Source organism: Seriola lalandi, unplaced genomic scaffold, assembly GCF_002814215.2.
Source record: "Seriola lalandi dorsalis isolate HSWRI2012SDOR001 ecotype SW California unplaced genomic scaffold, Sedor1 jcf7180002054677, whole genome shotgun sequence".
NCBI lineage: Eukaryota > Metazoa > Chordata > Actinopteri > Carangiformes > Carangidae > Seriola > Seriola lalandi.
The window spans coordinates 1,201,413-1,217,946 of record NW_019525230.1 but is presented as its reverse complement, the minus strand read 5'-3'; the positions used below and the strand labels follow the sequence as shown (position 1 = coordinate 1,217,946).

The 16,534-nt window shown below is 40.6% G+C and overlaps 2 protein-coding genes across 2 annotated transcripts in view; both read right to left on the bottom strand.

Annotated features, from left to right (window-relative positions):
- Positions 1-2,634: 2,634 nt before the first annotated feature.
- LOC111666572 (annexin A13-like) lies at positions 2,635-10,967 on the bottom strand. The gene is made up of 11 exons (XM_023421936.2): positions 10,809-10,967; positions 9,920-9,995; positions 9,135-9,229; positions 8,874-9,044; positions 6,754-6,787; positions 6,405-6,484; positions 5,789-5,857; positions 4,496-4,597; positions 4,328-4,403; positions 4,113-4,225; positions 2,635-3,970 (listed from the first exon to the last, which is right to left on the bottom strand). The coding sequence occupies exons 1-11, from the start codon at positions 10,821-10,823 to the stop codon at positions 3,851-3,853; spliced, it is 951 nt and encodes a 316-aa protein (XP_023277704.1). The 5' UTR covers positions 10,824-10,967; the 3' UTR covers positions 2,635-3,850.
- Positions 10,968-12,386: 1,419 nt separating this feature from the next.
- gpr158b (G protein-coupled receptor 158b) overlaps positions 12,387-16,534 on the bottom strand; it is a 60,318-nt gene continuing 56,170 nt past the window's right edge. The window contains exons 12-13 of the mRNA XM_023421802.1: positions 15,528-16,084; positions 12,387-15,345 (exon numbers count right to left, since the gene is read on the bottom strand). Coding sequence (XP_023277570.1) covers positions 14,368-15,345; positions 15,528-16,084 — 1,535 coding nt within the window. The 3' untranslated portion in view covers positions 12,387-14,367. The remainder of the gene's footprint in view (positions 15,346-15,527; positions 16,085-16,534) is intronic.

Below are 16,534 nucleotides of genomic sequence, written 5' to 3'. Positions count from 1 at the left end.
TGCTCATTTCAACACACTCAGAGGTTTTACCTCTGCAGCTTTAGTTGGTCTGGTACGACCAGTAGTTTGTTGTATGGTGGCTAATGTTAGCTAATATTAGCAAACTTTTTGACAGATATTGATTTGTAAGTACATTCCTAAGTTACTTGATTTACTCTTATGTGTTTACACCACAGCTTTTATGTTTTAGCTTCATTTACCAGTATTAGCATGTCTTAGTGTTAGCATTTAAAGTTATTAGGACACAGCTACTAGTTGTAACAAACCTCCCACACAGTGAATTCAGAGAATGGTCATCTTGCATGTATTAATCTTATCATGGTCTTTTCCCTGCGTGCCGCCTCACTCAGAGATGTGGAGGCTGAGTCGAACATATTTGCTCTTGGCAGAAGCTGCCAGGTGTTTCCTATTACACATCAAAGAACACAGTTACTTTATCTTGAATTTAAACAGTTGAAATTATATTAGCTGGGTAGTTAACCTCCTAATGGCCTTCCTATGCACTTCCACCCACAACCCCCTCGTTCTCAGAGTGCTGCACTGCCTTGGCACAAGATCAAAAAGCATATTACAATCCTGGGCATATGTTCTATCAAAACCAGTAGACCACTTGATATTATTATCTCAGCCTTTGAAGTTATGACCTCCAGGTTAGTGTATGCTATAGCTTATTCAATAAATCATGACTTCTTGGGGATTAAGTGCCATTAACATGCAGGTTTATGTCTTGAGGGGCTTGCACAGAGTCTCAGCATTTATCAAAAGTGCCGACACGACCGTTTCCCGCTTCAATCGTCTAATTCTCTCTAGTTCAAGGTTGCTTGACCGGACTGTCATATGAATAAAGCATGCGCACCACAGTTTATGCAGTAAGCCTAACTCTTGTGTATGACCTTTGTCAGAAAGTAGACAGAAGACCAAAGACACTAACCAGACCTGAGCTGACTAGGAGAAAAGAAAGAAAGCATATTTTGAGGCAAATTGAAACCACCTCCAGGCTGACGGGCGGCTGGCTGGGTGAGTTATGGTGGTCTGAGGATAATAAATGTTTAAGGAAAAAGGTCAGAGCCCCACAGTGCAGGGGGCGGAGCTCTGTCGGGCAGGCGTACGGGGCCTAACACATTAGCACTCTGGGTAATAGAGTACAGATGGAGGCAAAAGACAAGCACATGAGTGTCTCAGGTTGTTATGAGTGTGTCTCTGTGTATGTGTTTGTATGTTGAATAACGAGACGTTAATGTTAAAGTCCTACATGTCTATTGGTTAGATATTATTATTATTCTCAGTTAAGTTTCACAGCCTTTAAAATATGACAGTAATGGAATAGTCTACTATAAAACTAAATAATAAAACCCTATGTGATGAAGAATGACAATGTAATTCAATATTCAGCGAAGTCTTGCTCCCGTCATGTTGATTTAGGGATTATGTGAAAAGTTTTAGGGAGGGACGAGGGTCAGAAAAAAGATTTTTTACCTGAATGTCTTACTTTTTTTTTCAAATCCTTAACTTAATATATTATTTCAGGTTTCATTTTCAGATTAATTATAAAAAGAAAAAAAAAAGATTTATATACAAAAATAATGAAAATGATCATATTAACATATTAAGGTTGAATAATAGATAGTACACCATGTACACCAATGTTAAACTGAGTTGCACTAATACTATTTCATTATTTTGAGGATATTGCAAATTATTTTATAGTAAAGGGGAGGATCTAAATATTAATAATCCTTTGGAGGGTTTCTTTTAAAGAAAGTTAAATGTTTATTTCAAATCCCAGTTGTTACAGTTGTTGTAATCTGACATCTGAAAGCTAAAATATAACAGGACAAGTGTTTCTCAAATGTGTCTCACACATTACGCTTGTGTCCACACGCTGCATGGAAGTGGAACCTCCACCTTTGTCTCGTATTAACAGGCATGGCAGAGAGGTGGACAGAGTTTGAGTGTAGCATGAGATGGAAGGTGAACTGGGCCACATATGGTGCACAGACTGTGGATATACAGGTAGCAAGAATGTGTAGAAAAGCAGGTGTTTGCCCTTGATACTGAAGCTAACACATCATCAAGGCAGTAAAAAGACAGAGAGAGATACAGGAGGAAGATGAGTAGAAAAAGAAGAAGAAAGCTGCGGGAAAGATAGAAACTATCAGTGGGAAGCAAAGTGAGAATCGGCTTCTCCTGTGTTCGTGCATCTGGAAGCAGTTCTCACTTGTTTTGAACTTCTCTTTTCCTCTATCAGGTTTTAACTCACCCAGAGGCGTCCGACGGTGTCCGTCTGCGCTTGGTACTAAGTTGTAGTTGTAAAAAACAACTGTTGTGTAGTTTTGGATCATAGGTCACCAAAACAAACATTAAGAAATGGAAACCAACCCTGTAAATGTTATATTTAATATCTGAGCAGAATGTAAATAAAACCTGTGTTCATTATACAGTATATTAGGGCATATTATAAAGTTAAGGGTTATTATATACAGTAGAAAATATCTAATTATAACAATGATTTCATCAATGCCATGTTTTTTTTCTTGGGCAGCAGCACATACATTGTATTGTATGTATGTGCTGCTGTTCATCTCGTGGTGCGATGCTGCCCTCTACAAGAAATAAGGAGAATGAAACATTAACTTCAGGGGGAGTTAAAATTTATTATTACTATATAGAGTACATACATACATATTTCTATGCCATTAAAAGAGGTTAACAATTACTTCTTTCATATAAGTTAATGTATTAATTTGCTCTTTGACACAATGGTTTATTGTAGTAATTGATCTTACTGTAAACTTGGTTTTAAATTAAATTAATTCATATACATTGCCATACATGAATACAGACAGTGTGGCCATTATAAGTGATTTCACTTCAGGGGTTATAGATTACAATTCATGTCTTGTTTAATATCATTATCATCATCTAATGATCTTAAATGTCCTATCACCTCACCTGGTATATGACTGAAACCTTGTAGTAAATTTAAAGACTGACAACAGGAAAAATGCAACTGTCTGAAAAGGTGTAGAAATGTGAGAACAAGGCAGTTTGTGAGCTGTGATTAAAAATAGCTATGAACAGTTAAAATCCCACATCGCATCTTAGGGACGTGACTACAAAAATGTCATCCTGTTTACTTTAAGCCTTCGTTAGTAGGGTAATAACATCCTCCTGTATAATCAATCCTCTGGTGTGTTCACATTTCAGAGCTCAAATGCGATAATTCGGCACTTATGTGTTGAGTGTTGCAGCAGAAAGGAAATTGCATCGCTATAATTTCATGAAAGGCATCTCTGAGTTGATGATGATGACGGATGATAGAGATGAATAAAGTGACAAACATAAAGTAAGAGGCTGCATATTGAATGTTGAGCAGCAGCAGCCTCTTCATGTTTAAAGCTTCGGGATAAGCTTGAAATGGTGGATTGATATTTTAAATACAAAGACTATAAAGCTGCTTATTGTGAATAAAGGACTTCTTTTTGGATAAATACGTTAGCATAAAGCTCAGCTGCACAAGTTCCACGTAAGTTGCACAGAACTGCCATAATATTGTAAAACAGATAACGACAACTGTAAAGAAAAGTCCACTGAGTGTGATGTTCTTGGTAAAACTGTGTTAAACACGGTATAATATATTAATGAGTAGGTTTTTGGTCCGTGCTGCAAAGACAACTGATTGTCTGTAACAGAGAAGGGAGAGAAGGAAATGGATGTAAGTAAGATAGAAAGTGGTCCTCGAGGTGAATGAGTGAAACTGCTAAAAGTAATAAAAGGAAGAGGAGTGAGGAGAAAGAATGAGTGGGTGCAGAGGTTTAATAAAGGCCTGTAGGAGGAAAGTGAGAAGAGTTTAGTGTAGGATCTCGATGAGGAGGCGTTTGAAATCTCCACCGCACTCTGAATCCAGGGCGTCTTTCAGGGTAACATCGTACTTCTCCAGGTACATGTCCTTAACTGTCTCCAGGTCGATCTGTGGGTGAACGACACAAAACTGCTGTCACCACAAAACACCCTTCTTTGTCTATTTGTCTATTTCTTTGTCTGTTAAACATCACGACTACTGTTCAGTTACACACACACACACACACACACACACACACACACACACTTGCCTCAGAACGGCCAACAATGATGCGAATGAGTGTGTCCTCGTCAGTGCCCAGTCCCTTCATGGCAGCATTAAGGCGTCGGGCAAAATACAGCTGTGGGTTCTTGGCGCACCTTACTATAAATCACACACACAAACACACACACACACACAGTCTGAATGTGTTATGACAGGAACGGATGATTGATCTGATCAGTTCATTGGCTTGTTTCATCTTACCCAGAGTAATGTAGCAGTCCTTCAGGGTTCCTGTGGCCTCAGAGTCAATGGTGTCCAGAATGTCTGTCCCTGAAAGCTGAAATGACAAAACAACATTATATTAAAAACACACACAAAAATAATGCTTTAAAAGCAACCTTTTCTTGCACGACTGAGTTCAGTACTTACAGACTCATAGAACTTAAAGGTGGCCTGAAGCTGCATGTAGTTCCTGTGAGTCAAGATGAAGGTAAAGGTCGACTCGTCTGTGCCAAACCTTCCTTCTCCCGCCTGACAGGTACACAAAGAGGAAATAATGTGCAAGCATCTGGGAATATTTGTCTTAATGTCAGATGCTTCTACTTCATTTAAATCCTCAACATGAACAAGTTGAAACTATTATGTTTTGGCTCATTTGATCAGAGGGACAAGTGCAGTTTTCATTAAAGGATATCATAATTTCTCAGTTCATTCCTGTCAGTAATGATACGACTATAATAAAGTTAAATAATGAGATGTTAAAGCACAACAAATAGAAATTATAGCTGATAATATGGCTGAACTCATAACTAAGCTGTACTTTTATGAAGAGGCTTATAAGAATGACTATGAAACCATGTGATACAGCAGCAAGACTACGAGTCTACAGCCACGTTAGCACCTCTCTCAGGCTATAGCCGACTTAGGCACAGACAGTGTTGCTTTGAGCTAAAATGCTAACATCATTACGATCATCACTGTTCACCATGTTCACTGTCTTAGTTTAGCATGTTAGCATGCTAATGATTGCTCATTAGCACTAAACACAAAGTACAGCAGGCAGATGGAAATGTTTTTAGCTTGCAAGTAGGTCATAATCCAAAGTATTGAACAAACCTAAATTTTGACCTGATGATGTCGCGTTAAGGGGTGACCAAAGTTTTTCAAATTTATTCTGTAGGGAACACGATTATCTGCACAAGATTTCATGGAAATCCATCCAACAGTTGCTGTGACAGTCGCCAAACTGACTTGGATTTATACTGAGAGAGAAAAAAATCTGCACAAAATTTTATGACAATTCATCCATTTATTGTCAAGATATTTTAGTCTGGAGGAAAATGGGAGACTGTCCAACAAAACAGACCTAGATTGCCATTCTCTGAACTATTGCACTAGCATGACTAGGAATATTTGCTAATCTTGCCCTTTTAACAGTATGTAAATTAGAGAATTCACTGATAGAGAAGCAAACGTTGTGACATTACTATCTCTGCACACTTTTGTGTTTGCACAATAACACTGTGAAGCTGCAAATGTAAGGCTTCTGACCTCACAAGAACGGGCTTTGATTTAATAAACTCTGTACTTGGGAGATTTTACAAGTCATTGTGGGCTCAAATTCACCGACATCTACATCTACGATCACGTTACCCTGCAAACATCAGTGGGATTTAAAGGGGAAACTATGAATAAGGGCTCAGATTTCATTTGAGAATGTACCTCAAACAAAGATGTGGCATCCTGTTCGGCTAAACCCTCATCCACCTCATAGCCTTCATCCCTGCTCGCCTGTAGAGAAAAGAGGGATACGGGAGGAGGTTTAAGAGGATGGATACGCATGAGATGATGCATGTAGAAAGAGTGTGAGGGAAAAGATTTAGTGAGTGAAGCAAAGGTCAAAGAGATAGATTACAAAAATAATCTCAGGCGTTTAATGGGATAACAATCATCTGCTCCACATTAATGGGAAATATTTGAAAACCATTGAAGTGGCAGCTCTTTGGATAGACGTCGCTGTACAACATGAGTCACACTGTGTTTGTCTGTTCTTTCTGCAGGAAGGAAAAGAGAGGGGAAGCACAGAAGGGTGGGGGCGCTGGATGGCAGAAGGGCCAAAGCATGCCAAACAATGATGTGATGTGTGTCGAATGTCTTGGTGGGCGAATCCCAGCATGAAGAACAATTCTGAAAAGCATTATCAAATGATGAAAAGTACCATTCAGCTTCTTGGATTGGCTAAGGCTTTAAGAATGGCTGGATTTATAGCTACAACTGTCCCCTTGAAGAGTCACATATGTTCCTTGGTTAATAAAAACCTCAAAGAGTCAGTGTTTACCTGCAGCAGTGAGATCAGCAGGTTCCTCACATCTCCACTGGTATCGTCCTCAATGTCTGCGTCCAGGTCACGGTCGTGCACTGTAGGGTAGAGCCACTTTTATACATTCAAAGTAATCTCCCACATTTGGTAAGGAGTGAAATGTGAGAACTCAGTGTTTGTGGCCAGAAAGTGAGGAAACCATTGCTCACTTCACAGTGAGTCATTCTCAAGAGTAAAACACCCAAAACCTTAAGACAAATATAACAGTACTTAGCTGGGTTGGTTAAATGACCACAGTTTCCAGTATGAGAGAGAAACATTGGATTGAAAGCTTTGTATGCATGACTCAGCGTGGAGGAAAACTCACCCTGGGCATATGCCTCCTTGTAGCTCACAATGTCCTGTTGGGAAAAGGAAGATGAGACTCTGTCAGCCACTAACACTAAAACTAATCAATATTTCTTTTACATCAAATTAGGTTAAATGGATCAAATGACTATGAGTGATTTTAAAGGGCTAGCATGTGTTTTTATAAATAATACATTGCCTGACATAGGAACTCATACCCTGAAAATTAATATAAAATACATAAAAAATAATGATTAAAATAAATAAGTAGAGAGACACTTTTCTCAGAGGGAGGCATTTGCAGCATAGCAGTGTCAGTTTAGAGCGATATAACAATGACATTTTGTTATAACCCATCTCACTTAGTTAAACACCTCAGTCTATGTAACAAGTCCATCTTTCTATTAAAGCCTCCATTTTCAGCTGTAGACTTGTTGTCACATGCTCCAGTCTTTACATCCACTGAATAACGGTTGGTGGCTTTGGATCTTTCCAATTAATCGTTTCTTGGCAATCAGTATAAGTATCCATTGAGCGTTTTAGCGACTTTTAGCTAATTGTTTTGGTTTTACATCCCACAAATTTTCCCAAAAGTTTCGGTTCAGCCTCATTGATCTTATGTTGTTTTCAGCGTTAAAAGCTCTAATAACCCACTGCACCAAACCGCAGGAAGACAAAGTCAGCAACTAGCTGATGAAAATACTGGAGCAGTTGGAGAGCCAAATGCTCCTTCCCCTCAGGAATTGAAGGGAATGATTATGTTCTTATATTAGTCTGGTGGCCAGAAACACGACTCTAAATGAATGCTCATGTTGTTGCATGTCTGCTGAATGTGTAGATCAACACATGTTTGCTCTAAGCAGATCACATTTATGAGGTGATAGTATGTCATTGTTGTGTTTATAGCTTGATTCTGCTGCAACTAAGTGGCCAATAAAACAAAAACAATAAATCAGTTAATGAAGGTTTAACATCTGTTGACCACCTGTGTTCGGGGACTGTGGGTGTGTCGGATGAGTTTATTAAAGTCAAGGGCGGAGGTTTGCATATGGACGTTAGGAACATGTCCACACCAATATTTCGGGAGGACTGAATTGTCCCTGCCAATATTTGAGTGAATTTGTTCACACTATGTTTGAAGTGAAGTCATATTAGATCATTACGATGTGCCCTCCAAGAGGCTACGTCTACAAGACAACTGATTTAGGCACGCTAGCATTTGATTGGCTGAGAGGGCGGGGACTATCTGAAGGCTCACGTCGTGTGAAGATATCAAAGTAAACTGATGTTAGCTAGCATTAACTGGTGAGCTAACCCTGGCTTCAGTTTATCATGATGAATACTGACTTTTTTACTATATTATGACTTTTTATGCCTTAATATACTATTACATTTTCATACCTCACTATACTATGATGTTCTAGTGATCTACTATAGTAACTGGTTGACATTAGATGGTTGTTCAGTGGTTAAAACTCTTGCTTTGCGATGTGAAGGTTGTGGGCTACTGTTGTATACTAACATATTTCTATGCTTTACTATACTATGATGCTTTCATCCCTTACCAAACTATATATAACTGGGCAGAATGGTGGTGCAGTGATTGTAACTTTTGCCTTGCAATGTGAAGGCCATGGGTTTGAATCCAAGGCCCTTTGCCTTAACAAGCCATGAGAATCTTATACCTCATTACACAATGACCTTTTAAGTCCTCACTATAATCATTTCATGAAGGGGTAGAGTGTCGGTTCTGGGTTCTGAACCTGAGGCCCTTACTGTGAAGAGTCTGCATGTTGTCCTTGGGTTTTCCGGCTTTTTCCCATAATCTAAATGTATGCACATGAGGTTAATTGGAGACTCTAATGACTTACTATATAATTAGTTTTTTATGCCATACTATGACTTATTGGCCTTACTATACTATTTATTTAATTTTACCATACACATCTATCTTTTATATTTACATATACAATGAAAATATGCTAACAGGCTTTAGGATGGATATATATTTATGTAAATCACATCTTCAGTGTTGAGACCAAACCTACGCCCTTGATTAGAGTTAAGGTGAAGATAGAAAATAATAGACAATGAAAATAGAAAGACATTGCACAGCAACAGTATCACATATTGACAGACCTGATTGGTGGCTGTGCACAGGATCTCTACCAGCACAGCTTCATCTGTGCCCGCCCCCTTCATGGCCTTTCTCAGCTCCTTGGCAAAGTAAACATGAGGAGGGTCCAGCATGGCGATGGTGGCTTTCTCAAAACTACCTGTCAGCTCTTTCTTCAGGACCTCCTCCAACTCCTGGACCAACACAGAGGTAACATGATGCATGGTTGTCATGTGTGTATATACAGTAAAAGAGAGAGAGAGGGAGGTACTGTAGGCACTTACATCATCATATTTTTCAAAGTAAGCTTGCTTGATCTCCACACGCTGAGCTGCAGAACGATTGGCCAGGATTTGGGTGATGGCCTCTTCATCTGTGCCTAGAGAGTATACAGCAGTGTACACATAAAGGCTGATTTCAGAAGCCTTGAAATATAGAAATATAGCATATGGTATTGTATGGTAACAATATTATAACAATACCACACTTTTGTTAGACATCTAAAAGCATTTTAATGACTGGAGGCAGTCTAGGAATCCACAGGCCTTTAATAAAATGGCTGCCACACATTTCAGCTTTCAGTTTAATTCAGCCTTATGGAATATAATAGTCTTACACACAGCAATATGTACGACTACTATATGTAGTATTTCCACCTTGACCACACTCAGAGCAATAAAGAGCAATTTAAAGCACTAAAAACTTTAATTCAGCCGAGAAATATCCAAGTGCATCTGAGAATCAGCTCATTTCTTAGCATGTCAGTTTTCACTATAAATTTGGGAAATAGACTTTTAAAATGTTTTGTCTGTGATATACCAGACGCTATAACTCACACTGACAGCTGCTCAAGGAGGAAGCTTTATACTGTGTATTGATGATGCCATAATGGTGTCAGGTCACCTTCTTTAAACAGAAAGTGCATGTTGTGTGATACATAAGAATGTACGTTTTCATCCTCTTATCAAACAATGTTGAATTCTGAAAATGATTTTTGACAACCGGATGCATTCACAACAGGAATGAATGAAGAAAAAGCAGCATCATTCCAAGCATCGCACACACTTACCTAAACCTTTACATGCTTTTCTTATAGCCTTGATATCAGCTGTGACATCGAAATCCTCATATGGGACTAAGGTGGGCTGCAGAATAAAAAGTGACAGGGTCATTGACAGAATATGGATCATTCATAAAATCCAAGAAAATATGTAAAAAGTACACAACAACACACACTTTCACGGTTGTGTAGTGTTACTGATATAGTCTTAGAAACTTGGAAAGTAATTCAGAATAAAACCATATAAACCACTAGTGTAAAGCTTCAGATTTGATGCTTCCAACTAAAGCAGATTAAAGAGTGAGGCTCTGGAACGCATTCATTATGGTGTTATACATCCAACAGGAAAAGGGTGCAGCCTGTGTGTTGCTGAGTCATGGGGCAACAGCAGCAACAGCAACAGCAGCAGCAGCAGCAGCAGCAGCAGCCTCCTCTCTCTCTCTCCTCGCCCACCCCTCCTTTTATACAATGCGGCCTTATTGATCAGCGTGTCTGAGAAATACCTCCTTACCGCTGCTGCTGCTGCTGCTGCTGCTGCCTCCTCGGCCTGGCAGCAACACTCCCTCTGCTCCAGTTAACTGCGCAGGTTCTGCTCCCCGACACTGACTGTTTACCAGCAGTTTGCACTAAAAGTCTTGACTCCATCGCAGTAAATAACGTCGGTGTGTCTGTGGAGCAGGTTTCTCAGTGTTGACTTCTAATGATCTTGTCCCTGTTGATGATGACTTTTCCTGACATTTATCATATTGCATCACTGCGAACACAACATTTCAACACTGTAAAAAGTACTGGATGAGTAAATCCTCCCGTTGCAAGTCCCGTTACACTAAACCAGACTTTGTGTTATTTTAGCTGCAGAAGTTGTCAAAAATAAATAAATAAAATTAAGTTTTCTTACCTGAACGTTGCCCATGATATTCCAAACCGGTGTTTCCAGGTATGAGGTGGAAAAATGTTTTGGTGTTGTGTTGTGCTGAGCTGTGCCGTTCTGTGCTAGTCTGTAGTTGACTTGATGCGTGTCAGGTCGGATCGCTTGTTCCTGCAGGGACTCAGCCCTGTCCGGTGCTGCAGCGATGACGTCACCGTCGCTTATTAATTTAGCAGGACGGAGCTGGTGCCGCTGGAGGTTGTAAAAAATACTACAGTCAAAAACTGTCTGTCAGATTTGTTTTAAAGATGATTTATGAACTGTTTGTTGCTACATGTGGCCAGTGATGGAATTATTTCCGTTTACTCAAGTACTGTACCGTATTTAATTATAATTTTAAGGTACTAAATTCATTTTATGTTACTTTATACTCCTGTACAAATAAATTTACCTTCCCTTGCCTCAACCAGCTGAAAGATTAAAATGCTGATTGATGCATCACAGTAGTAATAATAATGAGCAGTAAGTACTTTTACTTTGGATGCTACACCTGTCTGTTAATACCTTTGTCCCTCTACTCAAATAAAACTATGAAAGCAAGACTTGTAATGGATGTCTATCTATTTTAAAGCGTGGTGTTACTTTTATTCCTTCACCACTGTTTGTGCAGAGACAGTGTGAGCTTGAATACAGCTGCTTTTGTAAAAGTGCATCACTGAGACACTGTATGACCCTAATCCAGAATAAGTTCTACACAGATTCTTTAAACATCCATCAGGTACCACATCACTTTACTGTGTTCTTAGGTCAGTAATATGAGTCTAATCTCAGGAAATATTCAAATGTTTTGTTCAAGTAAAAGTAGCCATCCCATGATGTTAAAACATCCCATCCACATTCATAATCCTACGTCAGTAAAATTATAAAAGTATAATCAGCAAATGTATTTAAACTATCACAAGTAAACGCGTGTATTATGCAGCAGAATGGAGCCTGTCAGTTATTTCATAATATTTATATGAGTTATTACTGCGTATAAACATGTAAGACGTGAAAGAGACGTGCAGATAATTTTAACAAATGTCTTCTATAAGAAGATCTTATATCTTGTTGAAAGATCTTAATCTGAAGTGACGCATAAAATTAAAATACTCAAGTAAAGTAACTTAAGCACAGTTAGATTCCACTACTGTCTAATCTGGATATGCAGAGGCCATTCGTTTGTCCAGTTTTATAGTCACAAACTTAAAGGACAATACTTGAGTAATTTCTAGACAATTGTGATCGTCGTCCTCCACTTGGTGGCACTGTTGCACAGACTGCTTGAGCGTCACGTAGCTGCTGCTACAGGTTTAACAGGGTGGTGGACACAAGCAGGTGTTCTGAGGTTGAAAGAAAACAGGACTAACTGTTTCGTATTGAAATTTTATTGTCAACCTTTTTACCCACTGACAGGTTGAGATTAGTCAAGATTTGTGATGGTGTATGTTTTGTATTTATCTGTTTGTGCTAAAGTAGAGTTGTGCTGTAGACACCAGCAGGTGATCGACATAATATGAGTCACTACTGTAAAACTCCTGAGACAAACTGAAGCCAAATCGATGACAGTGGGGTTTCATAGAAATATTTAATTCAGAGTTGAGAACAGGGTATTTACCGTATGTACATGCAACACAATATGAATGTACAATATAAATACTCCCATGTGGATGCTACAACAGTTTGTAACTTTTCGGAGCAACACTTTACGGTATAACAAGCATAAAATACATTTAGTGGGCAAGTTGCAACATTTCTTTTCAAACAGCCTTTAAAACCATCTGATAGAAAAAAAAGCTTGTGAAAGTTCAATTGGTGGGGTCATGTTTATTTATCAGGCCTTTCACGTTAGAGACGCTGCTCCTGAAAGCCTGATGAGAACACGCAAAACATGTCTTGATCTTACACAGGAAGTTCTTCCCTAAAACGCCTGATAAATACACGACAACATCTGACATCTATATTTGAAAAATCCCATGTGCTCTTAAGTCCTCTTTAAGTATTTCATAGTATATGCAATGTTTTTTTAATGCCTTCTGGTGAATTTAAGTGTATCATGGCCCCGTGTGTTTTCACTGTCATGCATACACAGCTGTAATGAAGCTGAACTGACGACCGTGTGTGACTGCATTGCACTGGGTGTCACTGGTGGGTGGCAGATCACAGGACAGAAAGGCTGACTGTTGCTGTTGCTGTTGTTGTTGTTGTTGTTGGAGATGATGTGTTAAATGTCAAATTGCTTCATTTTCTGTCTGCGAGAGAGTGGCAAAAGAAAAGCTTTGGTCATGCATAGTCGTGGATTTAGCAGTTGAATATGTGCAAACATTTGGAGGAAGGTGCATTCAAGCAGATGTAAGATGGGAAACTAAGTCATAGAAAAAATATGCATTATTCACATCATCCAGCCTAGTCAGGCTTGGTTTTGGTCCTTGAAAGACTTCACATTTTCAATGTGTGTAGAAACTGCAGCCTGTGATACAAGAGTGTGTCTCTTTTTCTCTTGTCTTTGTTTTTTCATTTTCAGATGGGACGTCCAACTATTGAGCAAACGGTAAATAAATGTCAACAGAAGGGAGAGCCTCATGGGTATTTTAGTACTGCTCAACTGTAACAGCAAGCCATTTGAAATATGTGTGTACATTATTGATAGCAATGCACATCATCTCAGAAGCATCATGTGGTACATAAGGAGACAAATACCATAGGCAACAACATCAAAACGTTCCACTGTCATATTTGAGTACAAATTAACCAATAAACATTTAGTTATTGGATGCTTGATACAGCAGTTTGCCACATGCAATGACTTTTTTTTTTCTTTTTTTTTTTAGAAAAATACATACTGTATATGGAGAACCTTTACTGAAACGTACAGTTTTCTGCATTTAGCTGTACTGAAATCCCACATTCCTCTAATCAAACAGATCATCTTCATGCCATGAATTATGGATTTGGCCTAAAGGTAAGGCATCGCAGCCGTGTCTGGGGCTTTGGTCCTGCTTCTCTAAGCTAACACACTACTTTTCCTTAGGTCTTTTTCCCTGCCTGTTTTTGTCGTCAGCATCTGATACATTAAGTATCTGCTGGCTTCCTGCGTAACGCAGAGCATCATCAGCGTTACGGGGGAAACACACACCACTGTTCAATAAGCTCATTAGGTGAAGCATTTACTGTGTTTGTGGACAAATGATTGTCTGATCTGCTGGTAAATATGATTCATTTACAAATCACCTTGATGTAATCCGTGTGATAAAACATACGTACAATGTAACTGACAAATGGGCAAGCAAAAGTGCAGACTAAAACTTCCTTTCAAGTGACTTCAAGGTTGCATTCACTGCAATGTAACAACGAGAAGGTCGTGTTTGGATTGCATCGATGGACAGCAGGATACGTTTTCTTTACCTCATGAAATCTTTCACAATAAGGTGACTCAGAGAAAAAGCTTTCATATCAAATACAATGTTGGATCTTTATCGTTTGGGTTTCTTTGCTCTGTCCTCTGTGCTGTCGGTTTGTGAATACAAAAAAAAAGTTGTTGCACCAGTTATCATGCCCTCTCACCAGAGTCTTTCTCCTCAAAGTCCCACGGGCAAACGTCGACCATTTTTGACCCACTGATGACTGCGGGTTTGTAACTACTACTCAAAGAGCTCTCTCTCTTCCTCTCCGGTGAGAGTTTAGTTTTCTGAGCAAAGCTGGTGTGAGAGGGCTCCGTCTCCTGGGAGTAAACCTCCTGCCTCCTAATCTCCATCACCTCTGGGTCTCTGGTGGAGCTCCTCCGCCGCTCACAAGCCGGCCCGCTGCACTCCGACGACTGGCTGACCCGTCTCCTCTCTGACGGCGGCTTGCTGGAGGAGCTCCGCCTCTCTCTGCTTTTCTCCCGCCCTTTCTCCTTCTCCGCTTTGTGGTTGGACGAGCAGGAGCCTTTCCGTTTCTTCTTGTGCGTGGTGGGGCTGTTGCAGGTCTTCTCCTGTTTAGGTGAAGGTGGGCTGGTGTAATCCCAGGGGCAGATCTCCACCATCAGGGAGGGAGGCTGTAAAAGGCTCCCTGTGGACTTGGAGTGGTCTGAGTGGAGCCCCTTGGGTTTCCCATCAGTGGGTGTGACGCTTTTCTTACGCCTGATCCTGTCTGGGGAGAGGGAATCTGAATCTCCTCCCAGCATGGGCTGCTCATCAAATTCCCAGGGGCACACATCCGGCTTGAGAGGCAGAGGTGACCTGGGTGGCCGAGATTTCCGCGTTTCCCTGCCTTCCTCTCTTTCTCCGCCTTTATCTTTGGAGCGGCGTCTGTTGGAAGGGGACTGCCCTGTTTTCTGCCTCTGCTGGGACCGGCTACCTTTGGTGATTCCAGAGCTGCTGCTGCCTCTCCGGCTGCCGGTGGTTTCTCCAGGAGCGATGGAAACATGTTTCTGGGTTTTGCCTTCGGAGGGCGTCTGAGGTTCTTCCAGTTCCCAGGGACAAACCTCAGACACGTCGTAAAGGTTCTTCCCCGTCTCAGAGCAAATCGACGGCTGGCTGCCACTCACCTGTTACAACAGAGCAGCAAAACAATCTAAACTCAAGGTGCAGTTGTTGCATGTGTTGCCTGTGACATCATACAACCCTTTTCAGCTTCCACTGATCTACTAAACATTTCAGCACTAAAGCTAAAAAAACACACAAATGCATCAATCACTTTGTATTTGGAAGGTAAAAGTGTAAAAATCACCTGTTGTTTCATGATGCCCATCTTCATTGGAGTCTTGGAGTACTCCACTGACTGGCTGATAATCATTTTTGGATAATGCTCAGGTGTCTCATCCACCTCGGACAGCATCCTCCCCTCCTGTCCCTTCAGACCCTTCTTACTGGCGTCCTCCACGCTCTGCGTCTTGCTGGTAAGGCCCGGCATCTTCTCCTTGGCGCTGGCGATCACACTCAGAGACTTCTGCATGATGGAGGTCCGCAGGTGGACGGGTTTCTTCTCGTGTGTTAAGTTATGAGCGCTGGCTGATTTCCAGAACAGGGGAACAGACTCGGTGGACTCGGCTGGCTCCAGTCTCGGCGGGGTGGCGGCCGGTTCTAGCTGCTTCTTGGCATGTCTCCGGCCGATGAGGGAACCCAGCAGAGATCCTTCTCCGCCGCCTCCAACAGGAGTCATTTTGTCTCCTGCGGTCGAGCCGGTTTGGCTTCCTGTTTCCTCATCCTGGTCACAAACATGGTCATAGCTGAGGGACTTCTTCAAACCTATGACCTTGTTCTTCAGGGAGTCATCCCGTGGTTTGCCTGAGAGAAGGAGTATTAACAGACTGGTATAAAGACGGGTAGTTTCACTAACTTCTCATTTTTAGAAAAAACACATCATTTACAAGTTTATGTAGTTTTAGCCATGCTAGCGCTATGCTAGTGGCTCTGTAGATGCTGCTGTTAGTTTGTTGGTCAGTAAAGCACATTGGTCCTAACTGAAAGATCTCAACAATTATTGGATGGATTGCCATGAAATGTTGTAAAGACACTGATGTCCCCCAGAGGATGAACTCTTGTGACTCGGGTGATCCCCTGAATTTTCCTCTAGCTGAATTATCCACAGAGGTGTCCTCTGCTCCATAACAAACGGACGAGGGGATTAAAACCAGTAGGAACAATGAATAAAGCAGATTCACGTGAGCTGAGCTGCCTAACATTTGCTTGGCTTCTTTCTCTGATAACTTAAGATCCAGATGTCTGATGACTAAA

Bases quoted from the DNA above. Each gene is read 5' to 3' on its own strand.
- LOC111666572 (XM_023421936.2), bottom strand. The intron at 6,788-8,873 runs GTCTGTCAATAT...TTTTCCCAACAG, and splicing joins TGTGCACAGCCACCAATCAG to GACATTGTGAGCTACAAGGA. The intron at 3,971-4,112 runs GCAAGTGTGTGT...GTTCACCCACAG, and splicing joins TCATTGTTGGCCGTTCTGAG to ATCGACCTGGAGACAGTTAA.